At 43.0% G+C, this 27,340-nt stretch overlaps 1 protein-coding gene across 1 annotated transcript in view; it reads right to left on the reverse strand.

The window, feature by feature from the left end:
- Positions 1 to 27,340, reverse strand: part of Prkg1 (protein kinase cGMP-dependent 1) — an 885,274-nt gene that overhangs the window by 90,288 nt on the left and 767,646 nt on the right. The window contains exon 5 of the mRNA XM_032891799.1: positions 25,719 to 25,782. Within this exon, the coding sequence (XP_032747690.1) occupies positions 25,719 to 25,782 (64 nt within the window). The remainder of the gene's footprint in view (positions 1 to 25,718; positions 25,783 to 27,340) is intronic.

A 27,340-nucleotide genomic window follows, 5' to 3' on the forward strand; every position in this document is an offset into this window, starting at 1 on the left:
AGTAACTGGTTAATTTTGGTTAAGTCAACAACCTCAAGATTCATCTGTATTATGGGACATAACAGATTTTTCAGGGGGAGGGGGGCAAGTGTAGCACTGCACACGTGTAAGCCAATCCGACAGATGCAGAGGCATAAGATCCACAAGCTCAAGGCCTTCTTGTCACTGCAAGATACAGAAAATGTCTCTGCATATTTGATTAGGTTCCACTGTTAGCAACCAGACACAGACGGATACGCCGAGAAGGAATGCTTTTCACCAACTGTGGCGCCAATATGTATGGAGCTGCCTGCGATGGGACGACGGGTCAGAGGTCAATATTTGCCACTGTGCTAAGACCTGGAATTGTCCAAAGATAACCACAATTTACTGCCCACGCCTTCCTCTGGAAATTGCAATCTTTTTAATAGACTCGAGGGCAGCAAAGCAGTTAAATCAACAGATTCTGCCTGTGAAAAAAACTGCCTGGAGGTGAGAAAGATTCATGCTGTTTCTCATTCTGACGTTGTCTAGAATCCTCTCAGAAGACATTCTTTTAGTCAAATAAATTTTGGTTTACATTATCACAGACTAGTAAAACGTAGATCATTTAGTTTATAATGTATTTGAAAGACATATATGGCAAAGCACCGTGGTATACCACTGCAATTCCAACACTCATAAGAAAAAGACAGGTTGATCTTAAGTTTAAGGGTCAGTGAGGGTTATACAGAAAGACTGTATCAAAAAGTCATATAAATAACATAAATAACGAAGATGCAAAAATCATATGCATCAATATGTATTTTATTATTAGTGTGTATTTCTATTGTATACTTTTGTTCTAAGGCTGAATTCCAAATTTATTGAAAAGGATTATGACAACATATACTAAATTTAAGAAGAATACAGAAATGAATCTCAAAGTAATAGTAATAGTAATGGTAATAGTAATAGTAGTAGTAGTAGTAATAGTAGTAGTAATAGTAGTAGTAGTTGTAGTAATAGTAGTAGTAATAGTAGTAGTAGCAATAGTAGTAGTAATAGTAGATGGGGCTGGTAAGATGCAGGTAAAATTCCTTACCCTGTAAGCCTGATGCTCTGAGTTGAACCAGAGCTCACATGAAGGTAGAAGGAAAGAACAGACAGCAGCTTCTAACACGTACTCAAATATTCCCAACCCCACTCCCACACACAGAATAAAGTTTTACAAATTTTAATACTAGGCGATGAATCTTTACTCATAAATTTGTGGCAATTGGGATGAGTGGTTTCTAAGCAGTAACATGGAGCGGAAAGCTGTGGCAGGGGTGGCATCTAGTGCACTTGCCCTCCAGAGAGTCTGGTAGCCCAACTACATCACTTTCTCTCAGCACACCTGATGCTGCCCTGCAGAAGGTGGGAGTCCGAATACCCCCTTCTAAGGGAGAGACAACATTATTAGATTTATTAGTTCAGCATCACAGGAATTTTTTTTCATGCTGTTCATCAAAGTAACATGTCCCTGCGGAAATTCTAAACGTCTCTTGTTACATTTCAACATGGCCCGAGAGAAGACAGTGTACACTATATATTTCTAATAATTACATTTGATTTGAAAAACGGAGTTTTGAGAAATCAATCTTTTGTGTGTTTTGCACATTAAAATTCTGAAATTGAAAAGACAATGTCAAAAATCAGAGTACATAGTTAAGGTTACAAAAAGAAATTTTGTCAATAACCTGCTTCAAAACTGGTGTAAGCAGAACACATGAAACTCAAGACAGATGACCAAAATGCGGATGCTTCACTCCTTCTTTAAAAGGGGAACAAGAGTACCCTGGGCAGGGAATAGGGAGGCAAAGATTAAAACAGACACAGAAGGAACACCCATTCAGAGCCTGCCCCACATGTGGCCCATACATACACAGCCACCCAATTAGCCAAGATGGATGAAGCAAAGAAGCAGCAGACCGACAGGAGCCGGATGTAGATCGCTCCTGAGAGACACAGCCAGAATACAGCAAATACAGAGGCGAATGCCAGCAGCAAACCACTGAACTGAGAACAGGACCCCTGCTGAAGGAATCAGAGAAAGAACTGGAAGAGCTTGAAGGGGCTTGAGACCCCATATGTACAACAATGCCAAGCAACCAGAACTTCCAGGGACTAAGCCACTACCTAAAGAATATACATGGACTGACCCTGGACTCTGACCTCATAGGTAGCAATGAATATCCTAGTAAGAGCACCAGTGGAAGGGGAAGCCCTTGGTCCTGCTAAGACTGAACCCCCAGTGAACGTGATTGTTGGGGGGAGGGAGGCAATGGGGGAGGATGGGGAGGGGAACACCCATAAAGAAGGGGAGGGGAGGACTAGGGGGATGTTGCCGGAAACCGGGAAAGGGAATAACATTGAAATGTAAATAAGAAGTACTCAAGTTAATAATAATAATAAAAAAAAAAAAACTGGTGTAAGCAGTCTACCTAAGGTCTTGGCCCTCATATCATTGATTCATCAATAAGTGTTTAGCAATTGAATTGCAGGTAAACGACATTTCAAAGCAAAATTTTGATAGACAAAATGGAAAAGTACTCATACCTTCATCTTTATTGATATATGTAGTTATTAAAGATATGGTTTCATTTTCATTTTTGTCTGGTTTGGGCTACATATCCCCCAAATTTTGCTATAAACAGCTTAGTTGCTTACTTAAGTGAAATGTAAGCAAGCAAAGAGTGAACAACCCAGAACAGTCTGCTTTGTGGCTGTGAAATGATGAACAGGGGCAGCCTAGGGCCCCACACAACTGTTGAGCAATGACTGTAGACCAGTAACAGACTATTTCCAAGACTAACACCACTGTCATCTATCACTCTGGGAGTCAGTAGTGACCATGCTTGAAGGATACTTGACTAAAAGTTAGCTATGCTGGTGTTGGCAATGCACTGAGGGAATCAGGTTTGACCTGTATTATATAATCCAAATAGCTTTGGAATATACTTAAAGACAATTTTGGTCAGGTGAAAATCTAAATTGCTTTCTAGTCATGAGTATCTCAGCGCATATTGCAAAGATTGTTCTTCAGTTTCCTATTTCCCAATCTTTCCTCACCCACCCACTCACCCACCCACCCCTATCTATCCTGGCTTCAAACTTCCCTTGTCTTCAACCTCCATAGTGTTGGGTCTACTGGCATCTATCATGCCTGCCTACTTCCAAAATTCTTTTAGCTGGGGAATCCAAGTCATCAACACATTCAAACAGCTGCTATCTGACCCCTCTATCTTTTCCTTTTCATGTTCTTTTTAAATTTTCCATTTTATTTATTTATTCTGTGGTCCTCAGAATCAAAGCTGTGGCCTCATATACGCTGTGCAAATAAACTATGCCCTCCAGCTGTTCTTCATAACAGCTGCTCGGTCTTTTCTAGAGCAAGAAACGATGATTAGCATTTCATAGTTTTGTACATAGAGTCAGGCTTGGCATGGATTTCTTTGAGGAAGGCTAATAACAGTAGCCATTCAGAAGGCAATAAACAATAGTAGATAATAGTGATCTGTGGGTTGGTGTCTATATGCAGGTGAGGGTAGGCACAAGATAAGGCAAGGCCTGTGATTGGGCAGTGAAAAAGAAAGGTGGGCGCAGAGTTTTTGAGAGGTAGGAGAGGTAGGAGAAGAAGGGTGAAGAACCAAAATGGAGGAAGAGAAGGCTGTGTAGCTTTAAATAGCCACAGGTAGCTATGAATATCTTATAAGGGATGAATTATCATGGGACAATTTGTCTTGTATCGGTGTAAAGTATATATCAATATCAATTGGTTCAATTGAGCTTATTGTGTGGACATTTTGTGGGGTGAGGATTTACTGATATAAATATGATTGATAAACTACAAGCTTCTAGAGTTTTGATTTTATTGTATTACTGGGAATTGTGACTATAACCACAAGGGATGATGACTCTCTGGCGCAGAGAGTCTGCCAAGTGTGGCTGACCAAGATGGAAACCCCTGCTGGTGCCGTATAACCTGCCAATGCTGGGGCTAGTGTGAGATGGTGTTTATTATTATTATTATTATTATTATTATTATTATTATTATTATCATCAGTGATCCTTTTATTATTTACCACTATAGTTTCTTTAAGACAGAAAACAGCTGAGTTCAAGCCCAGTCATAGATATTTTTCTGCAACTAGAGAATGCTTTAATGCTAAGTAGAGAGGAGGATTCCACTTTCAAATGTCACTCAGAGTACCTGAGATCATTCTTTATTGATGCCTCATTCTTCCCCACATTGAGCTTTCTTGCCTTTATGCTTTTGCAAAATCTGCCACTGAAAAGTACTAACAGGAGCCTCAGGAGTCTCCTGGCTTCCTCTTCAAACATGTTCAAATGCACCGAGGTAAACGCTAGGTCTATTTACACTTAGAGCATAACCGATTCTCTGGAAACGATCACAAGTGGTATGACGCCAAAGAAAAGCCCATTGGCAGTAGCCTCAAAGCACATGGTATATGGTGCAGAAAGACAGGCAACCAATTGGAGTTTGTTTGGTCTACAGCTGCGTGAGCTGCAAATGCTTTTAGTAAATTCTTTAACTCCTTCGCAAGCAAGTCCATCATTTTATCCACAAAATGAACACATTAGACTTTGTCAGTGTTTCCAGAACTTGTCATACCATGGGAGTAACCCAGAAATTGGGGGTATAGGGCAGAGGTGCCATGTAGTCTGAAACCCTAGCTCAGAGTCAGAACTCCAGCAAGAGAGGATGAAGTCAGAGCCAGGGTTAACTGTAGGAGGCTTTTTCTAGGCCATAGGCAGAGAGGAGGGAGAATGTTCAGGACCTGAAGCATGCATTTCCTTGAGCTGGGAAGACATTGGTGATCTGAGATGTACCTGGTTACTACACCGGGAGACAGTGATAGCTGATGCATGCCAAAGTGTTCCTACAGCAGCTCTTAACATTTCTTGGTGAAGTCCACAAACTGAGTCCTCCAGGATTTAGGGTCATCAAACCTCTGCTGTAACTACTCGTGTCTGCTGATATGGAGTAATCGTAGTCACAGACAAGAATTAAAGAAACGAGTGTGGCTGGATCTAGGAAAACGGACATTTGAATGTCATTTTATCACGTGTGATGAAATGTTTGCTCTGATTGCTTTTCCAACCTTCTAAAATGACAAAAATCATTCATGGCTCTCATGAAATGAAAAAGAAAAGTCAGCGGTAAACAATTTATTGACCCCCAACCTTAAGGCTAAATGCCAACATACCAGAGTATATTTTACAAGAATCCAAAGGCAGAGGCAAAAAATCAAGATGCTCTGTGTCTCTCTCTCCCACTCCCTGCCTCTCTTTCACTCTCCCTCCCTCCATCTTTCTGCCCCATTCCCTTCTTTCTTCTCAATGGAAGAAGTGCTTGCTATGTAAGTCTATTGACCCAAACCCATGAAGGTGGGACTTCACGGTCAACAATACTGACTCTCTTTATTATTTTCTTGATTATTGTTGTGTATGTAGGGGGAGGTGGGAGGGCTAGGGTAGAGTCAGTTTTACTGACTGTGAAGTTCTGGCAGCAAGAAAGACCGTGGAGCCACTTAGAAGTAGTGTTCCGTGAATAGCACTGCTAAGCAAAGAATATTCAGGGGAATTAGGCCATAAGTAATCACTCCGTGATGAATTGATGTGGCCACAAGCAGGCAGATTAACACAAATGCTCTCCTATTGCTTTTCAAATGTGGTCGCAATCATGGACCCCGGCAAAGCTCAGCAGCACACAGAGCAAGCAAGCCCACGGTAATCAGGATGGCGAGGCTCCGTCTGAGCAAAGAGGTTGGGCGGATCAAATGTCTGTGACAACTCTGCTTTAAACTGTGGTGACAGCTGCGGACCAAAGGGCACCCTTGCTTGGGATAAACTGTTCAGCAGCATCTCATGGTACAAATAGCAATACCCATCTGAAAGTTGCGTCCTGAATACAAAAGACAGGGCTAGCTGTATCGGTGCTGCACAGGGTCAAATATATAAAGAGGCTATTATCTGATTCATCATCTCTTCCATTTCCAAACTTACACTTCTTTGATCACAATTTCGACCATTGCCTTTCATGGTCCCCACTATTGCTTCCTCTGGCAGATGATCTGGTCCACTCTGCAGCTCCAACATGTTCTCATATCACGGCCATCCTGAAATTCCAGATGCAGGCAGCTATTCCTAGTACATCCTTCCTATAATCCTCGAATGCTATTCAGAAATACTATGCACCACACGCTGAGAATTGGGTTTTTTTCCTCCATCTTTATTAAATTGGGTATTACTCATTTACATTTCAAATGTTATTCCCTTTCCCAGTTTCCAGGCCAACATCCCCCTAACCCCTCCCCCTCCCCTTCCATGTGGGTGTACCCCTCCCCATCCTCCCCCCATTACCGGACTCCCCCCAACAATCCCGTTTACTGGGGGTTCAGCCCTGGCAGGGCCAAGGGCTTCCCCTTCCACTGGTGCTCTTACTGGGCCATTCATTGCTACCTATGAGGTTGGAGCCCAGGGTCAGTCCATGTATAGTCTTTGGGTAGTGGCTTAGTCCCTGGAAGCTCTGGTTGGTTGGCATTGTTGTTCATATGGGGTCTCGAGCCCCTTCAGTTCTTTCAGTCTCTGATTCCTTCAACAGGGTTCCCGTTCTCAGTTCAGTGGTTTGCTGCTGGCATTCGCCTAAGTATTTGCTGTATTCTGTCTGTGTCTCTCAGGAGAGATAAACATCCAGTTCCTGTCAGCCTGCACTTCTTTGCTTCATCCATCTTATCTAGTTTGGTGTCTGTATATGTATGGGCCACATGTGGGGCAGGCTCTGAATGGGTGTTCCTTCTGCCTCTGTTCTAAACTTTGCCTCCCTATCCCCTCCTAAGGGTATTCTTGTTCCCCTTTTAAAGAAGGAGTGAAGCATCAGCATTTTCCTCATCTGTCTTGAGTTTCATGTGTTCTGTGTGATACCTATAGTATGTTAATTAATAATAAGAGTGAAATACATATTCTTATTTTGTGCCTTGAAAGTCTTTTGGTGACCATTACAGTTATACTCAGAAAAGGTTGGAAGTTGTTAACATCTAACATTTTAAGAAAATGGGGGGGGGTAAATATGCTGAGAAAAAATGAGAATGAGAACATTCCTTGAGTGCCAGTAGAGCAATATGGTCAAAAAGAACACGGTGATCTTGAAAACAAGAGTTTCACTGTGGTGATTTTTATCATAAGAACTCTACTATGTCCTCATCACGATATTGAAACATATCCTTGTGCTTCCCTCACTGGGAGAAGAAAATCTACCTGTGTCTAAGATACCCAGAGCTTTTGGTTCTCCCTAGGGATGCTATTTTAGCAAACCCTAACTTAGGAGTTGGACAGAACTAGCTAATCTAGGAGGAAGGGTATAGCCAACCCCAGTTCCTTGCCTTTGATATGGAAAAATGCAGGTGTCCAACACCAGCTCATTAAATGACTGAGACCTCGCCACAGGAACATAGAACATCTCACACCGTGTGAACAGTCCCTCTGTAGAACAGACACTCTCCATTTTCACTGGAGGTAAGAGACAGCAAGACTCAGTGCCTGCTTTTAAATTCTTTATTATTTTCAGAATTGCTACATGCATATAATGTGCTTCAATTAAATCTGTACTTCAATTTCTCCTTTATAATTTTCTCTCTGGTGGTTTGAAGGAGAATGGCCCCCACAGGCTTGTATATTTGCATGTTTGATCCCTCGTTGGTGGAACTGTTTTGGGAATGATTCAGAGGTGTGGCTGGAAGTCAGTGGACCAGTCTCCCCCTCCGCCCCCCAACACACACATATATACTCATCTTTCCTCTTTCTCTTTCTTCTCCCCTCTTTCCCCCCTCTTTCCTCCCTCCTCTCCCCCCTCTTTCCTCTCCTCTCTTCTATCCTCTCTTTGTCCTTCCCCCTCTCTCTGCCGCCATCTTTTGGACAAGATCTAAGTTCTCAGCTACAAGTCTGTCTGACTGTTGCCTTTCTTCCTACAATGATGGTCATGGACTCACCCTCATAAACTGCAAGCAAGCCCTCAATTAAGTGCTTTCTTTTTAAAATTGCCTTGGTCATGACACTAGAAGAGTAGCTATGACACTCTCTTATCCATCCACTGTTTTTCCTTCCAAACATTAAGCCTCTTGTTTTTAAAGTTACAAAGTCCACTCCATGCTGTATTTGTGGACATGGATGTAAGACCATCTACTAGAGAATGGAACCTCTCCAAGAACATATCCCGGAAGAAAAGTTGCTCTACCAGTAGCCATGAACTGCAAATAGTACCTCAGCCAAGAGTTGGACGGGGTTTCATGAGCCCTTCTCCTTCTAGAATTTTGGCTGATTTAATTTTATAGGACATAAGCATGTAGTAATAACCACTGCTGAGTTCATGCATGCCACATTTCCACCATTCTGATATGTCTAACTAATACAGTTCTGTTGCAGATGTCTATTACCACTGACTCTTGTAATCTTTCTGCCCAAATCTTCAATAATGATCCCTGAGTTTGGATAATAAGGATATCATATAGATGTAACATTTAGAATGGAATGGAATGGAAAGTCTCTTACTCAATTTGCATCATCTCTTACTCTCTATGCACTTACCAGTTCTAGTTCTAGTCTCTGTTTTGATGGGTATAAAGATAAGAGCTTAGAGAGGGGAATTTATTTCTGTGCCCATTTAAGAGAATAATAGCGTTAGTTTCTCCCCTGTAAATTAGACAGCCATGGAGTTTGGCTCCTTTAAGCACCATCTTGTGGAGCTAGTCTAAAAGCCAACCAGAAAGCGGCTGGTTGCTCCCATAACATCCATGCCATTGTTGTACCATCTTGCATCTTTCCAGGCCAGTAATTATTAGCATCCAGTTTTAAAAATGTTTCTAGTCAATTGTTGTGGCTCACAGGGGAAATCCTAATACTGAGAGGATTGTTGTTGGTTTGAGACCAGTCTAAGCTACATAATGAATCCCAGACCAGGCGGGGCTACAGAGTAAAACTCTTACCATAAATGAAATAAGTAGTTTCTGAGGAAACCTAAAGACAAAGGAGGAAGAAACAAGGAGGCTAGAAGTCGTCTCAGCCTCTGACACCTGACTAAAGCAAAGAGTATACGTGGTCCAACTCTTAGTCAGACAAGCATAAACCCTTTTAACAAAGGTGTATCTATATCCGTTCCTTACATAACATATCATATTTAACTTTCAATAAGGTGTATATTAATTCAAGCATTCTAGATACTTAATCAGAAGAATTGTAAGTTTGAGGCCAGCCCTGAGCCTCATAGCAAGACTTAATCTTAAAGCAAAGACCAAGCCAACAGATAACAATCTCAAAGAAATGACCCATTAACAGGTAATGTGTACAGAGTAAACAAATCCATATGGCTAGTGCCGGTTGTCACAACCTCCAGGAAGCTGAAGGAAAAGGATTGCCATGAATTCAAAGTCAGCCTGAAATACAAGTGAGACAACACTGACCCCAGTCCAAGAATGAAGAAAGGACCATTCCATTGCCAAAGTCACATAAACCAAGAGACCCAGGAAGCTCAGAGAATACCAAGCAAATAGCAAATCCTAACTAGATATAAGACATCAATAGGATTGAAATTAAGAATATAAAGATGGGGGTGTAGTTCAGAAATAGACTGTCTACCTGTCACATGGGAGGCCCTGAGTTCAATGCCTAGACTGAAAAAAAAGTTCAGATATTATGTGAGTACACTTGTAAAATTCCTTGTGTTTATAGGAAACCTACCTTAAATGAAAAGACATGTGGTCATTAAAAGTTAAGATAGTAACCTGGTCTAGTGTTGAACTCAGATACTCAGAAGCATGAAGACCACAAGTTCAAGCCATGCTGGACAAGGTATTAAATCACAACACTAAAAGTAAAGGACTGGGCTATAATTTAGCAATGGAGGATTTGTCTATCTTGTGCAATGAAGACCCTGGTTGAATCCTCAGTGTAAAGAAGAAAAATGAATCCTTAAGGAAAAGGAGGCATGCTAAAATTCATCACAAGAAAATGGAAGTAGCTGTATCAATTCCCTTTTGAGCAGACTTTAGAGCAAGGCATGCTCTCAGAAATACACAGGGAATGATGTACTCATGTAAGATTATAGAAGACATAGAGCCCAAAATGAATATGTTTCTAATGCTATAGTATCAAGATGCAGGAAACAGAGTAATAGAAACCACTCCCAAGAGAAACAGAAGGATACCTTATTCAAGTTGAACATTTCAGTTTTCCGAGGTAGGGAAGAGATCTAACAGGCAGGATTTCAGTAAGGGAGTAGTTGAACTGAACACACTGCCATTTGATTAGTTTCACTTCATGTTTGTGTAATACATCATTCACCGCCAGAATAATATATTCTCCACATGCCCCTGTGAAGCATCCCTCCATGTAGACCACATCCTATGTCATAAAAAAAAAAACACTTAACCAAATTGAAAGGAATAGGGGTCACACAAAGTATGTGCTCAGGGCAGCACTAAATTAGATTAGGAATCAATAACAGAAATGTAGCTAAAACCACACATTGCCAGGTAACATTTCTCTAACAAAGGCTCAAGGGAAGGGAACAGTTTGTAATAAATGAAACTAAAACAAAACCTATCAAATCCTAAAATGGACTTTGTCTTTCTCTCTAATTCTCTATGCTGCCCTTCATACCTAGACTACCCAGCTATAGTCCTAGTGTGGCTACTTATTTGATGCTCGGCAGTGCTAACACGCCAAAGTGAACTAAGCATGTGAAGGCTTTCCTTGAACAGGAAACCAATGAGAAGGCAGAAGAGAGAGATGTGAAGACAAAAGGCAAGCTCAACATTGATAGCATCACTTTGTGGGGACCTAAAAACTGGGGATTGTGAGAAACCACGAGACACATGAACAATGGATAGTGTCAGGAGAAAGCTCAAATGTCCAATCTGATGAATCAAGCAAGACTCAAGTCCTCAGAGCAAGAGATGATCCTAACAGAGACTTCACACAGTGATAAAAGGGAAATCCAGACACTGCATGCTGTTGGATGGATTGATCCTCCAGGAGGTGCACCAGCTGAAGAAGCCTTGAATGTTTGGGCACTGCAGAAAACCAGATTACCTTCTGGTGAAGGCTGCCGTGCAGAAAGCAACTCCTCTGTATAAAAACAACCTCCAGAAGGATGCTGCCGTCCAAAGTCATCAAGTACCACACCTGGAGGACTTGAAATCTAAAATAGAGACTGAAAGATAAAAGTTCCCAACACCCTGGACAGCCAACAGCACCTTACTTAGCCTGGCAGATGGTGCAGGAAATACGGGGATCCTAGTTTGGTGCAAATGCCAAGAGGACATTTAAAGGGTTCGCCTTTGGGAGATATAGTTCATCCACTGCCACATATCTGAAAAGGTATAGTGTGGCTTCTTTATCTTGTTCTAATACTGTTCTGGGGTAATTGATAAATACCTTCTATGGCTAATGCTCTTGATCTAATGTTAACAGGAGGAGAAGGGCTACTGGGTATGGTCATGAGCAATCCCAGCTGATCTTTAGCTCTGTACTGTTTCTGCAGCAGGAAGAGGACAGGTCAGATGGTGCTGTGTGGTTTCACTGGGCACCTGTTCTTTCCCATCCCCTAGTGTCCAGAATGTGATGTCCCTTTTTTGTGGATATAAAGTGCATGTGTGGCTTATGGTGAAGGAGCACTGGCTCCACTGCCACTCTTTGGATTTGTTAGTTTTCTTTATCTGCAAATCAATGTTAAATCTAAGCCACACACCTAGTTATTAATAAAACAAAATGTTTATGTTGGAAAAATTCTAGGATGTAGCAAATGGAGGAGAAAGAAGAGAAAGAAAGAAAGAAAGAAAGAAAGAAAGAAAGAAAGAAAGAAAGAAAGAGAGAAAGAAAGAAAAAAGTTAGCTTACAACCAACATAATATTAGGAAAAGAAATGACCAAAAAGGGTTTATTCCGGGTATGCAAGTCCTGTTTAACACTGTGAAATCAATTACTGTAGCCCCCATATCAACAAACATAAGAAGAAAACTCACAAGATCATATCAATAGTTGGGAGACAAAGCATCCACTTGTGATTTAAAAACACTTTTGGTGCAGGGTAATTTCCTCAATCTGATTTCTTTTGAATTAATAAAATTAAATGAGAGGGGGGGAAAAAGGGAAACTTACCATTAACATCGACTAATAGTATGATGCTAGGACTTGCCCCTCAGATAGGCTACAGGGCAAAGTCATCCTTTCCACTGGTCCACTGAAAGTGGCCATTATACTATAAGGCTTGAGTGATGGTACAAAGAAAAGATGCACACGAAGTGTAGAGAAGAGGAGGGGGATGGGCAGGCAAGGAATCTAAGTGGATAACGAAGAGATCAAACTGTCTATTCACACATTACATGGTTGTCTATATAAAAAAAATCCAAATTTACCTCCTTAAACAAGTGACTACAGTACACTTTCAAGAAATAACATAAATATAAAAAGTTAGTTGATTTCTAATGTGCATCGTGAATGAGTAGGATCTGAAATAATAGAAAGGATGGCAGGCAGGATCGAGTGAGGTGGGGTTGCACAGCACAGTAAAGGCAGGCACACAGAGTGTTTGATAAAACCCACAGAGCTGAACAGCACATGAAGGAACTCTAATGTTCTACCAGGCTTAGGTAAATGCTGAGATGTTGGCCCATCAACTATAATAAAGGCATCCTACCAAGTGCTAGTAGGGAAATTATCTACAGAAAGCAGGGACATTGAAATCGTCTACACTCTGTTCAATTTTTCTATTAAACTGGAGTCTTTAAAAAGAAGTCTCTTAGCAGAGGAAAAGTTTTGTTTTTAAAATGTTTAAAAAACAGTTCTATGAAGTGGGGACTATTGTTACCACTGCACTCCAGAGGAGATCTGAGGCTGAGGGAAGGTGAATAACTTATCTAGATCACATGACTGTTGAACCATGACTCTATATGGATGACAGCCAATACTCAGATCCTGGTGTTTGCATTGTACAAAGGAGGTAAACATGGATGCAGAGTCTATATATACACAGTTATACACAAATCCATATACTCTAGACCAGCATCTCGATTCTGTGGATGAGGAACTAAGGAGAATGGAAAAGAAGATGAGAAAAGGTGATTTTTGTTGAAGAAACTGCCTTATGTACAAGAGAATAGATGTGGAGAGCCTCCACTCTCTTAACCGACTGGTGGCCTACATCTCCCTTCCCCAGGGCTTTTACATTGGAAAGCACTCTTCTGCACAAAGTATGTTCTTTAATACATTATTCTGAATGTTTTCCTGGGATCAAGGGAAGAGAAAGTTGATGGCAGAAGAATAAGACTTAATACTTTCTAGTGTTCTTCCTGTTCTTGGTTCCCCATATCTTCTCTGCTTTCTTCTTGTGTTGAGGACGATGAAGTTGCTACACCAGAGCCTCTGTAAGACGCCATGTATGTGCATCAGATGAACACTTGGGTTTTAGATTGCACTCTCCATTCTCTTCTTGTGCATTTGAATGGGAAGCGAACTTCTGAATGGAAAGCAGAGCATACATTTCACTCACTGGCTTACGCATAGAGCACACATCTGTGGGAAATTTACGTGTTCAACAATCTTCAGGGAACTGAAGTCGGGCATAATTCTGTACAAACCTTCTCTCTTCCAAAACTGGATGCATGGTGAGAGATAACCATGGTACTTAAAGTGCTTGCAGAAAACCAGGAGATAGATAACTTCAAAGGAATGCAGGAAGAAGCATATGGCATTATAGCATCAGCTGCAAGAATGAATTGTGTGAGCACAAAGAGAAAAAAATGCAATAGAGTTAGTTGCAATAAGCTATAAGTGAGAAATAAAAGGATCAATGTGCATTTGAGAATCATCTTTGGAAGAGAGAAGAGGAAAGTCTTCACTAACGACTGTACTGCACGCTAATTTACATAAAATCATAGAGAGAAGAGAGAGCCAGCCAGGCAGTATTGTGCTACACTCTATTTACAGGACAAACCAGGTTACATCTATTAAAGTAATAATCTGAGGGGAAGCAATAAAAAAGAATAGTAGCACTCACTTCCCAGAGAGCCAAGAGAAGCTCATCTATGTAATCTTGTAGTAACTGGGGGAATATAAGCCACACAGATGCAGTGTCTGTCATTCTGAACTATCCCAAAGGCCCTGACCGGTCACAGTTTGCGCCTCATTAACACTGATTGACAGCTGATGAACAGTCATGATTGAAGTTCTGCCTGCCCAGGCTGGAACTTTATCTGTAGGAGCAGTTACGGTCTCTGGCCTAACTTTAGCCATTGCATGACTTCTTCTCTACAGGGAGGTGGTAGGCTGCCCTTGGCAGAGACTCAGAAATGCACTGAGGTCCCTGAGGCCTAGGATGGGAAACCTGGGTTATCCCTTCTCACACTGTTTGATAATACTTCAGAGGACTGGCAAGCTTTGTATTCTGAGGCTAAACCCAAAAGCCCAACTGGTTTTCTTATCTAACCTTTTATTTGTCAGCATAAGAATGACTGTATTCATTGATCTGCATTTAGCTTCTGTGCATGCACCTTGGAACTAGGCTTTTTGGAGGGTACAATGAGAGCTCGAATTGAACAAACAAACAAATAAAAATCAGTCAAACAAAATTAAGTAGATAAAAATCCTGTCACTGTGTTTTTAAGCAAGGCAGTTCATCTGCTGTTCATCTTTTGTCTCTTGAAGAGTTGTTCAAAGTTCATGGTAGTCTAGGTAAGCGCTGACTACCACGAGCCTCCATGAGTGGATCTCACAACAAACTGAACTCAGAGAGGCCATCAATTTCCGTTTTCACGAATCCCCACAAATGGCAAAGCACACAAATGACAACAATCACCAGTGCTGGGTGCACTAGGACATTCACGTGAGGTGAGCATTTCAAGAAATCTCTACTGTGATTTCTAGGAAACTGATTTATTGCAGTTTGGCTTCTATTCTTGTATGCTAGAATCCATGCATATTTTCATGAACCACAAGTAGCCTGGGGCAAAGCATGCATGCTCTGGTGATAAAATGGCACAAAGTGGCATGCGTAGAAACCTGTGGAAGGCTTCAAGTGGATCCCTATGATAACAAGTGTAAAATTATAACTGGGAAAAAACAAATTATCCAAGAAAAAAAATTTTAGTATGTCACCCAAGATATACCATAGAGTAGCTCCCAAATGCATTGTTTCTAGTGTCAGGTTATGGGGTATTAGCTCCCCATGTGTGTAGTTGGGCCTTCTTAACTTCAATGCCCCCACAGGTAAATTAGAGTCAGAATAAGAACATTAATCTGGGGTAGAACTGAACAGATGCCCTTCAGCTGGCAGAGTGAATGAAAATGATTGCAAATTATTCATGCGGCGTTTTTGTTTTTAAGTCAACTGCTCACAGGAACCCAGAAAAGATACATGAAACTAACAAGAGAATATGGGGAAGAGCCTCAAAAAATTTGCGGAATAGAACACCAGTGGCTTATGCTCTAAGATAAACAATCAACAAATGGGACCTCATAAATTTGCAAAGCTTCTGTAAGGCAAAGGACACTGTCATTAGGACAAAATGGCAACCAACAGATTGGGGAAAGATCTTTACCCGTTCTACATCTGATAGAGAGCTAATATTCAATATGTATAAAGAACTCAAGAAGTTAGGCTCCAGAGAAGCAAATGACCCTATTAAAAAATGGAGTAGAGAGCTAAACAAAGAGTTCTCAACTGAGGAATACCAAATGGCTGAGAAGCACCTAAAGAAATGTTCACCATCCTTAGTCATCAGAGAAATCAAATCAAAACAACCCTGAGATACCACCTCACACCAGTCAGAAAGGCTGAGATCAAAAACTCAGGTGACAGCAGATGCTGGTGAGGATGTGAAGATACAGGAACACTCCTCCATTGTTGGTGGTATTGCAGACTGGTACAACCACTCTGGAAATCAGTCTGGAGGTTCCTCAGAAAATTGGACATAGCACTACCTAAGGACCCAGCTATACCATACCTGGGCATATATCCAAAAGATCCTCCAACATATAACAAAGACACATGCTCCACTATGTTCATCGCAGCCTTATTTATAATAGCCAGAAGCTGGAAAGAACCCAGATGCCCTTCAACAGAGGAATGGATACAGAAAATGTGGTACATCTACACAATGGAGTACTACTCAGCTATCAAAAACAATGACTTCATAAAATTCTTAGGCAAATGGATGGAACTAGAAAAAATATCATCCTGAATGAGGTAACCCAGTTACAAAAAAACACAAATGGTATGCACTCACTGATAACTGGATATTAGCCCAAAAGCTTGGAATACCTAAGAAAAAAATTCATAGATCATATGAAGCCCATGAAGAAGGAGGACCAAAATGTGGATGCTTCATTCTTTCTTAGAAGAGAGAACAAAATACTCACGGGAAGATATATAGGGACAAAGAGTGGAGCAGGGACTGAAGAAAAGGGACTGGCCCACCTGGGGATCCATCCCATATGCAGCCACCAAACCCAGTCACTATTGGACAGTAGCCAGATATGGGTGTCCCCCGAGAGGCTCTGTCAGAGCCCTACTGATACAGATGAGGATGCTCGCAGCCAACCGTTGGACTGAACAGGGGGACCCCAGTGGAGGAGTTAGAGAAAAGACTGAAGGAGCTGAAAGGGTTTGCAACACCATAGGAAGAACAACATTAACTAACTAGACCACCTAAACCACACATGGAGGGACCCATGACCCCAGCCACATATGTAGCAGAAGATGGCATATGTCCAAAATCAATGGAAGAAAAAGCCCTTGATCCTGTGAAGGTTTGTTTCCTCAATGTAGGGTAATACCAGGGCATTGAGGCTGGAGTGGGTGGGTAGGAATGAGAGCATCCTCATAGAAGTAGGGGAGTGGGTATGGGAAAGGGGGAAAGGGGATAACATTTGAAATATAAATACATAAAATATACAAGAAAAATAAAATTATTTTTAAAAAGAGAACCAAACTAAAGCCTGGAGTCCTCCCTTCAGTGAGCATCCTTTCCCATTAGGAGTCCCCGAGCCCACCTTGCATGGATGCTGTAACTGCTCACTCCGGGACCAAGCCCACCTCTGCATGGATGCTGTAACTGCTCACTCCGGGACCAAGCCCACCTCTGCAGGGATGCTGTAACTGCTCACCCGGGGCCCACCTCTGCAGGGATGCTGTAACTGCTCGCTCTGGGACCAAGCCTGCAGGGATGCTGTAACTGCCGGGACCAAGCCCACCTTGCATGGATGCTGTAACTGCTCACTCCGGGACCAAGCCCACCTCTGCATGGATGCTGTAACTGCTCACTCCGGGACCAAGCCCACCTCTGCATGGATGCTGTAACTGCTCACTCCGGGACCAAGCCCACCTCTGCATGGATGCTGTAACTGCTCACTCCGGCACCAAGCCCACCTCTGCATGGATGCTGTAACTGCTCACTCCGGCACCAAGCCCACCTCTGCATGGATGCTGTAACTACTCGCTCTGGGACCAAGCCCACCTCTGCATGGATGCTGTAACTACTCGCTCTGGGACCAAGCCCACCTCTGCATGGATGCTGTAACTACTCGCTCTGGGACCAAGCCCACTTCTGCATGGATGCTGTAACTGCTCACTCCGGGACCAAGCCCACCTCTGCATGGATGCTGTAACTGCTCACTCCGGGACCAAGCCCACCTCTGCATGGATGCTGTAACTACTCACTCTGGGACCAAGCCCACCTCTGCAGGGATGCTGTAACTACTCGCTCTGGGACCAAGCCCACCTCTGCATGGATGCTGTAACTACTCGCTCTGGGACCAAGCCCACCTCTGCATGGATGCTGTAACTACTCACTCTGGGACCAAGCCCACCTCTGCATGGATGCTGTAACTACTCACTCTGGGACCAAGCCCACCTCTGCAGGGATGCTGTAACTACTCACTCTGGGACCAAGCCCACCTCTGCAGGGATGCTGTAACTGCTCGCTCTGGGACCAAGCCCACCTCTGCATGGATGCTGTAACTGCTCACTCCGGGACCAAGCCCACCTCTGCAGGGATGCTGTAACTGCTCACTCTGGGACCAAGCCCACCTTGCAGGATGCTGTAACTGCTCACTCCTGGGACCAAGCCCACCTCTTGGGATGCTGTAACTGCTCACCTGGGACCAAGCCCACCTCTGCAGGGATGCTGTAACTGCTCACTCCGGGACCCTGCCCACCTCTGCAGGGATGCTGTAACTGCTCACTCCGGGACCAAGCCCACTTCTGCAGGGATGCTGTAACTGCTCACTCCGGGACCAAGCCCACCTCTGCAGGGATGCTGTAACTGCTCACTCCGGGACCTTGCCCACCTCTGCAGGGCTGCTGTAACTGCTCACTCCGGGACCAAGCCCACCTCTGCATGGATGCTGTAACTGCTCACTCCGGGACCAAGCCCACCTCTGCAGGGATGCTGTAACTGCTCACTCCGGGACCAAGCCCACCTCTGCAGGGATGCTGTAACTGCTCACTCCGGGACCAAGCCCACCTCTGCAGGGATGCTGTAACTGCTCACTCCGGGACCAAGCCCACCTCTGCATGGATGCTGTAACTGCGGGACCAAGCCCACTCTGCATGGATGCTGTAACTGCTCACTCCGGGACCAAGCCCACCTCTGCATGGATGCTGTAACTGCTCACTCCGGGACCAAGCCCACCTCTGCAGGGATGCTGTAACTGCTCACTCCGGGACCAAGCCCACCTCTGCATGGATGCTGTAACTGCTCACTCCGGGACCAAGCCCACCTCTGCAGGGATGCTGTAACTGCTCACTCCGGGACCAAGCCCACCTCTGCAGGGATGCTGTAACTGCTCACTCCGGGACCAAGCCCACCTCTGCAGGGATGCTGTAACTGCTCACTCCGGGACCAAGCCCACCTCTGCAGGGATGCTGTAACTGCTCACTCCGGGACCAAGCCCACCTCTGCATGGATGCTGTAACTGCTCACTCCGGGACCAAGCCCACTTCTGCATGGATGCTGTAACTGCTCACTCCGGGACCAAGCCCACCTCTGCATGGATGCTGTAACTGCTCACTCCGGGACCAAGCCCACCTCTGCAGGGATGCTGTAACTGCTCACTCTGGGACCAAGCCCACCTCTGCAGGGATGCTGTAACTGCTCACTCCAGGACCAAGCCCACCTCTGCAGGGGATGCTGTAACTGCTCACTCCGGGACCAAGCCCACCTCTGCATGGATGCAACTGCTCACTCCGGGACCAAGCCCCCACCTCTGCAGGGATTGCTCACTCCGGGACCAAGCCCACTTGCATGGATGCTGTAACTGCTCACTCCGGGACCAAGCCCACCTCTGCATGGATGCTGTAACTGCTCGCTCCGAGACCAAGCCCACCTCTGCAGGGATGCTGTAACTGCTCACTCCGGGACCAAGCCCACCTCTGCAGGGATGCTGTAACTGCTCACTCTGGGACCAAGCCCACCTCTGCATGGATGCTGTAACTACTCGCTCTGGGACCAAGCCCACCTCTGCAGGGATGCTGTAACTGCTCACTCTGGGAGTGTCCATTAGCAGCTGGGGGTGCTTTGTCTACCTTGCTTCCTTCTAGTCTCACTAGGCAAGACTGCTGAGACAAACTACTGGTGATTTTTACGTGTCCTGTTCCCAATTCCCCTAAAGTCATTGTCCCAAACCTGTACTCACTTCGGATTAGCATCACTTGGTGGGAGAAAACCTCACGACCCATAGGAACACCTTGACCAAGAGTGCTTAATTATACACACATGCCTTTTGTCCCCCGGCCCAGTTCTTTTTCTACGTAAGCCTAAAGCTCCATGATAAAGCAAGATGAAGTTAAAACCATCAGATCCCCTTTCTCTGTTCTTCCAATGTGTGCATTATTAAATTTCCTTTCTCCACATTTCACAATTATTCATCTCTTTAATTGGGATATTGGGCTGTGTGGCTATACTAGTCCTCTGGGAATCCTGCAGTGAGCCCTTTTGCTCTGAAATTTCAGTCATAAACCCACGACGACATGCTCTTGTTAAATTTTCTGAAGCCCTCTCTCACAACTTTTCTCCCCAATTAAAACAGTAAACTCGTTTCTATGTTAAGACTATGCATCTACTCTACCCCTCGCTCCAGTGGAACCCCATTAGATAGGCCATTAGACCTTGGCTTAAATCTTACTTTCTCTTAGTAAAGTCAAATTGAATTAAGTTTGACCTAAAGCTGCTTCCATACATATTTTAACTTTGACTGCAGGGTTTATCTAAGCAAACTGCATTTGTATCACTATGCTCGACTATGGTTTTTCTGTCAATAGTAACTTCAGTGGGCTTATCACTTGGGCTTATCAGTGGGTGCTTATCTGTAGCCACTGGAACGTGTGCCATTGGAGAGCAGAGCCTGAATCCCCAAGGCTCAGAGCAACTCCTGACACATAGCAGGTGTTCCATAAATGTCTGCCTCGTAAACAAAGCTGCAAACTTACCTATTGGCCATAATGATACTGCTTCCGAAGTAATTTGGGATTCTTTCCATTTGTGGATATTGGAGGAAAGCTTAATTATTATGCAAGCACATTTGTCTTTGACGTTGTGTTATGGCTGCTGCTCCTGTTCTTCTAGATCTGTTTCACATTATCTGATTCGTTATTCCAGTCTAACTTCCCATTGTTCTTGCTTATTCAACCTGGGCATTTTGCCTGCACCGGATAACACGTTTATTTTTGATACACTTACTTCATATCGATGCCCTAAAAACAAATGTGTGGGACTCAACTGCCTGCTCTCTTTTGGACACCATCCGAACATCTGAACATCTTCTAATTGGAAATGTGACTTAGAGACTGGGGAGATGGCTCTGCAGTCAACTGCGTCCCTGGAAATCATGGCAGCCAGAGTTCAGATCTCCAGCTCTCCCATGAAAGGCAGGTGTGGCAACACATACTTATAATCCCAGTGCCAAGGGTGCGGAGACAGGAGGATCCTGGGGCTCAGCGTCTGGAAGATTAGCTCAATCAATTGGCTAACAGTTCTGTGAGAGGCTGTCTCAAAAAGCCACAGTGAACAGTAATAGATGGCATTCGGTGTCCACCTCTGGTCTCCGCCCAACTGTCTGTACACCATGCACCTTTGTACATACACCTATGAGACGCAGTACATACAATATACACACATATGATACAAGAAAGAGAGAAAAGAAAATACAGCCCCAAATACTAAAATACATCGTGAGCCACTGTGACCATGGTTACATAAGACAGCACAAACACTTCCACAGCTGTGAAGAAGAAAGAATGATTAAAGGATTTCATGGGATTTTAGTTTTGTTTTGCTTTATAAAGAGGTTGATTGGAGCTAATGAATTTATGCCTCAGTTTGATTTCTTTGAAACACAGATGCACCCCCACACATGAATATCACACAATATATGAGTGTCTGTATATGTGTTTGTATGTGTTTGTGTTTGTGTGTTTGTATGTGTGTGTGTGAATGCAAGTGCACACACATTCATCAGAGAGTTCTGCCATGTATTTCACAAAGACAAATGAAAGCCGAAAGGCCCACTGGGAAAAGCAGTTTTCATTTACAGAGGTTACAGGCCAGCACATCCACAGAGAAATACACCCAGACTTCTTGTGATGAATTTCTTTTATACTTGAACACAGAAGTCAAATGCAGCCATGCTCTGGTTCACTTTGTGGTCACACATGAAAGAGATCAATAAATCACAGGACAGCTGACTTCAATAGCCCCGAAGGATTTATGAATGGAGCACAGATCTTCCAGTAGAGCTTCAACCAAAGACAGAAACATTCGTAGTCCCTCTCATGTTCAGCCACTCTAACATCCTAACTCCAACAGTTCCTCAACGTCACAAAACTAAAGTCCACTGATCCTACAACTTCTCCCTGGCCTTACCCAATTCAAATTCCAGAATCGAACCTCTTGATCTTTCTTGCATGTGTCCTCAATTACCTGTCCCCTCACTCAATCACTTCATCTTCCCTCGGGAAAATAACAGCCCTGGTTAGGTCCAGTTATCTGTCTCTCTGGGACCTGAATCTATATGAAAGGAAAAGTAGAGACCAAAAGGAAAGAAAAATTGAACCAGGCATGATGGTGCACACCTATAACTCCAGCACTTTGGCAATTGAGGCAGGAGGCTAATGGGTTCAAGATCAGCCTGGCCTATAAAGTAAGATCCCTAATAAATTAATTAAACAAATCTTTCTCTATGTAGCTTACTTTAGATAAGAAATTGCTAGCATCAAATTGGGTCTTCGTGATACTTGGTAATCTCACTGTATTTCTAAACCCCCATTTCCTCGCACCACCGATCTTTGTAAGCCATTCGGCTGTCAACCCTCCCGCACTCTGTTTGTGTCCCTGCTTTCTATATCACGAAGGAGACAAAATGTTCAGTCAGGATTTGCATAGCCCCATCCACTGCATCAGCCCACTCACTCCATAGGCACCATTGCCTTGACTCTCCTGGAACGCCTACCATCTTGTGCAAGGTGCTGTTTCCCACTCCACTGTATTTTCTGGGCTCCAGCCAGTGCCATTTTCCCTGACAATCCATCTGCCCAAGTTTCGAGGACTCTTGGCATTTTCCCAGGTTCCACTGGGCTCCATTTACTCTCTTGTCTCTTAGAGCTGAACTCTTAAGATTAAATCAGAGCTTTACTCTGTGTCCTCCCATTCATTCATTCATTCATTCATTCATTCATTCACTTTCCTTCTCTCTGCATAAATTCCTTTCCCCACTTCTCTTACAGGCAAGTAACCATACACATGTATCTGATTAGTAAGACTTCACTTATAATTGCTAAGCCAAAAGTATTTTATATGCTTATATTTTAATGTATATGAATGACATTTTTAATCATAATTTTTATTTGTTTAAGGTTTGTCCTCAGCACTATAATTCATTCATTTTCCTCATTCACTATACTCCAGCATACTCAGTTACATTCGTGATATTTTATTAAGTTTTGACTGCTACCAGCTTTCATATTCTGTCTAAGCCTTCATCCACATTTGGTCCCTCAGAATAAGCACTTAGATAACCAAGAGCTCCTTGTCAAACACTGCTTTAAGCCATCTCTTCTGCTGAAGGCCCCAAGGATCCTATTCTCCCAAATTCTACCTCCCTACACTCCTTGTCTCTTCACCCCAGTGTACCCTTCTCCTAGTCTTCTCCATTCCCATTGATACTAACCCAACCCTGCCTTGTATTCATGCCAATAGTCTCAGTGACTATCTGAGCCCCTTTTCTTCCACCATATAATAGCAAAGTTTTTGAATTATTTTCTCAAGGCCAATCCGTTTCTACCATTTTTTTCTCAATCTTCTTTTATGACAGTCAACAAAGCGACCATCAGTTCCTATATTATTCCCAATAGTTCCATCATAGTATAGGTCAAGTAATTCTATTAATCTGTTTAAAGCCATTCAATGGCTTCTATGTCAGTATAAGGGAAAAACTCAACAGCTGCAGTGGACCGGAGGCCTTGCATGACGTACCCGCCCCTGTGTAGCTTTATGTAATTTTGCAGGTATACAGCAGGTATACAATCTCATTTTAATGATTCCTCACACTGTTTCCTAAATTCTCCAGGTGACTCATGTCAGGGGTGTTTCATAGAGGGTTTTCTTGGCCACTGGACACTCACTCCTCTCATCCCCTTTATTCAATTGACAATTCTAATGCTATTTACTCATTCCCAAGACTCTTTCCTTCTTTCTCTCAAACTCTGCTTAAATTCTTTTCTTCAGCATTTGTTTTTACTGAATATAGGGACAAGGGTGATTAAAGCAAGCCTTTTAAAATGTGTGTTTGTGCTCCAAACCAAAGTCCTCTGCCAGGGCCAAGTGCTCTTAACCCCTGAGTCATCTCTCTGGTCCCTCAGTTAAGTTTTCTTGCAACTGGTTGATTATGAGGGACTTTCCCTGTCTTTCTAGAATGTAAACTCTATGAGGAATTGACCATGAGAATATTTCACAAGCTTAAGAAGCATATTTATTGCCTAAACTTACACCTTCACCCCTTATGGACCAGTGTTTATAGTAAGAATGCCTTTGCTCTTTTTTGACTTAATGTTTTTATTTAATCAGCTGTCCTTTCTCATCTAAAACTTGTATAACACAGTCATAAGTCTCTATATTATCTTTTCTACAAAAGAAAATATTCAGATAGAAATAAGCATATCAAAACATTATTACATAATTTTTTCTATTTACAGATAGTCTACATACATTGAAACATGCAATCTAAAAGCTCCCACAAGCCAAACACAACCTCTTGCCTTGTCTTGCCTTGTCTTGGGTGTGATATTTCCCTCCTCCTCTTTTTCTCCCCTCTTTTTATCCTTTTCTTCCTTATGTCTTTTTAGAAACAGTGTCTTATATACTCCAGTCTAGCCTGGAATTCACTAGGTACCAAGGATGACTTTGAACTACTGATCTCCCTCTTTTGCATCCTGAATGTTGGGGTTACAGGCATTTGCCATTATGCATGGCTCCTCCTGGAGTTACATTGTCGATCAGTAACTACTAGGACATACTAGACAGACATGCTTGCCTCTGGAAGATACCCAGCCCTTCTGTGCCCTCATTAGAACTGGAATCAGAGAATCAGAGGTGAAGCTTTGTGGAATCTGGTGGGGAGAGAGAGAGAAATATTCCCCATCTCCAAATGAATCAATAGAAATGGGGATTGACCTCCAAACAATCGTTCTTGAGGGCATGTCTTTATAGTGAAGATGAAACACATTAAACACAAAGAACTGAATGTGGGTTGAGGGGATTCATAATTCATAAGCTCAGGATCATTGGTTGAGTCAAGACATGAAGGCACTGACTGTGAAACTTCATAAAGACAGTGGTTTAAAAAATAGACAGATATTCTTACTTCTGTGAATGAGAACTACTGCAAAGCATGACTACAAAACCTGCTTAACTGATTGACTTCAATGGTAAGAATATCCAGTCAAGGCGAAATTACCCTAGGGCATCTTTAGCACTCCTAATCACTGTTCTCTGTATTTGATCCAGGCTCCTCCTGGAGTTACATTGTCGATCAGTAACCAGAAGTACCTGAGTAGAAATCTCTGGGAAGAACTCAGCTATGTAGGAAGAATATCCAGTCAAGTCTCCTGCCATCACTGAGGGAACAGCAGGCTTTCAATTCAGGGCAAAGGTTCTCAGTGTGAGTGGAAGAAGTTTGTTTCCTCTCTGTTCTCCTCTTCCTCAATACTATGGCTTCTATGAGTTAAAGAAAATCATTCTGCATCCAAGCATGAAATTATATGTATAAAATATACACAGATACTTAAAATATATAGACCCAGTTACTAATTCTTTTTTGTAAAGTTGTTAATATCAGGGCACCAACAACTAAAATTAATTGAACTCAGAATAAAAATGTCAACATATTATTCATAGATGTCAAAGAAATTTTACATTTACCACAGTGAAATGTTTTCTGTCCTTTGTCCCTAGCTCACCTGTGTCTAACTGTGTGTAAGCATTGGGTGTGCTAAGCTGCTTTTAATTTTGAAGTCAAATCTACTGCTCATCCAAGAGCTTGGGTCAAACTGGCATGATCTCTTGGCCATCACAAAGCTGTGGAAGAAAGAAGGCCAGCTTAGCTCGTAGTCTGGCTCGCATCTCAAGACGCGCAGAGGATCAAAACAATTACCTCTTCAAGGACATCAGCCAGCTTGCTGAGGATTTCATCAGGAAGGCTCTGGAATGTTGGAACACTGGAAGACAAAGGAAAAAGAGATGTTGAACACCTGCATGGCAGCTTGCTATAACAAATATGGTTGCATGAAAACTGAAACCATTTCATGACTAAGAATCTACAGGTAATGACCTTTCTCCCAACAATCACTAATTAATGATTTGAGAAATCATCACAGTGTGTTTGATATCTAACAGGGAGAGAAGTATATATTCCAATCAGGGTGTCTATTGCTGTCAACAACATGATGACCAAGAGCAAGATGGAGAGGGAAGGGTCTATTTGGCCTACATTTCCACACCATTGTTCATCATTAGAGGAAGTCAGGGCAGGAAATCAAGCAAGACAGGAATCTGGAAGCAGAAGCTGATGCAGAGGCCATGGAGAGGTGCTGCTTACTGGCTTGCTTATCTTGGATTGCTCAGCTTGCTTTCTAATAGAACCCAGGACTACAAGCCCAGGGAAGGCACCAGTTCAACAGTGGGTTGAACCCTCCCCCACCAATCACTAATTAAGAAAGGGCTCAGCAGGCTTGCCTGCAGCCCAATCTTATGGAGGCCTTCTCTTTATTTCCCTCTCAAAGGACCCTAACTATGTCAAGTTGACATAAGACTTGTCAGTGCAAGTGACCTCTTGTCATTCTGACCCACAAACCTATCATTATTGAGACTCAGACTTTTCTTTCTTATTCACCCTCAAGATCACGTATTAATATAAACATAAACCATTTTATAAACTTCAAAAGCCCAGGAGCCTTACAAATATAAATACCTTAAAAGTCCAGTCTCTCTTTTAAAATAAAATCTAAAATCTCTTTTAAAGTTGTTAAGCCTCTTAACTGTGGACTCCTATGAAATCAAAAACAAATGCTTTCTTATTTCAAGAGAGAAGAACCAGGGTACAGTCACAATCAAATAAAGAGAAAACTGAGCTGCAGCTTGCAAAGAACTTAGTGTTTAACATCTGGGATCCACTCAGGATCTCCTGGGCTCCTATAAGGGGTTTGGGTCACTTTTCTGGCTCTGCCTCCTGCAGGACACCCAGGTTGTCTTCTAGGTTCCAGCAGGCTACGCTCCACCGCGGCTGCTTTTCTTGGTCCTCATCCCACAGTACTGGCATCTCTAAAATGCTGGGGTCTCTTGCTGCAATTAGTCTGCACTTTCAGCAATAACCTCTCCTCAGCTCTCTTCAGAGGACTTCACCTGTGCCACACAGTGCCAAGCCTCAGCTGATCTCCGTGACCCCTTCCTGCCTTCAAAACCACCTCCAACTGAGTGAGGCATTCACTACCAAATTTAACTGGCAGCATGATGTACAATCTTGGCTGCCTCAGGAACACAGCTTCAGTGTGGTGAGCCCAAGGAGACACAGCTCAAAAGTCTTCACCTCAATAATGCTGGCCTCTTAATCTGCTTAATCACAGGTGATTCTTCAGCCCCAGCTGACCAGCATCCATTGCCCATGGAAGCAAAGATTTGACTTTAGCGCTTCTGGTCTCTTTTTAACTCCAGCAAATTCATCAGTTCCTACAGACCAGACACCACAGATGCTTCAAACAAATGGTCTTTGTTTCCTAC

This window comes from Rattus rattus, chromosome 2 (genome assembly GCF_011064425.1).
Source record: "Rattus rattus isolate New Zealand chromosome 2, Rrattus_CSIRO_v1, whole genome shotgun sequence".
NCBI classification, from domain to species: Eukaryota; Metazoa; Chordata; class Mammalia; order Rodentia; family Muridae; genus Rattus; species Rattus rattus.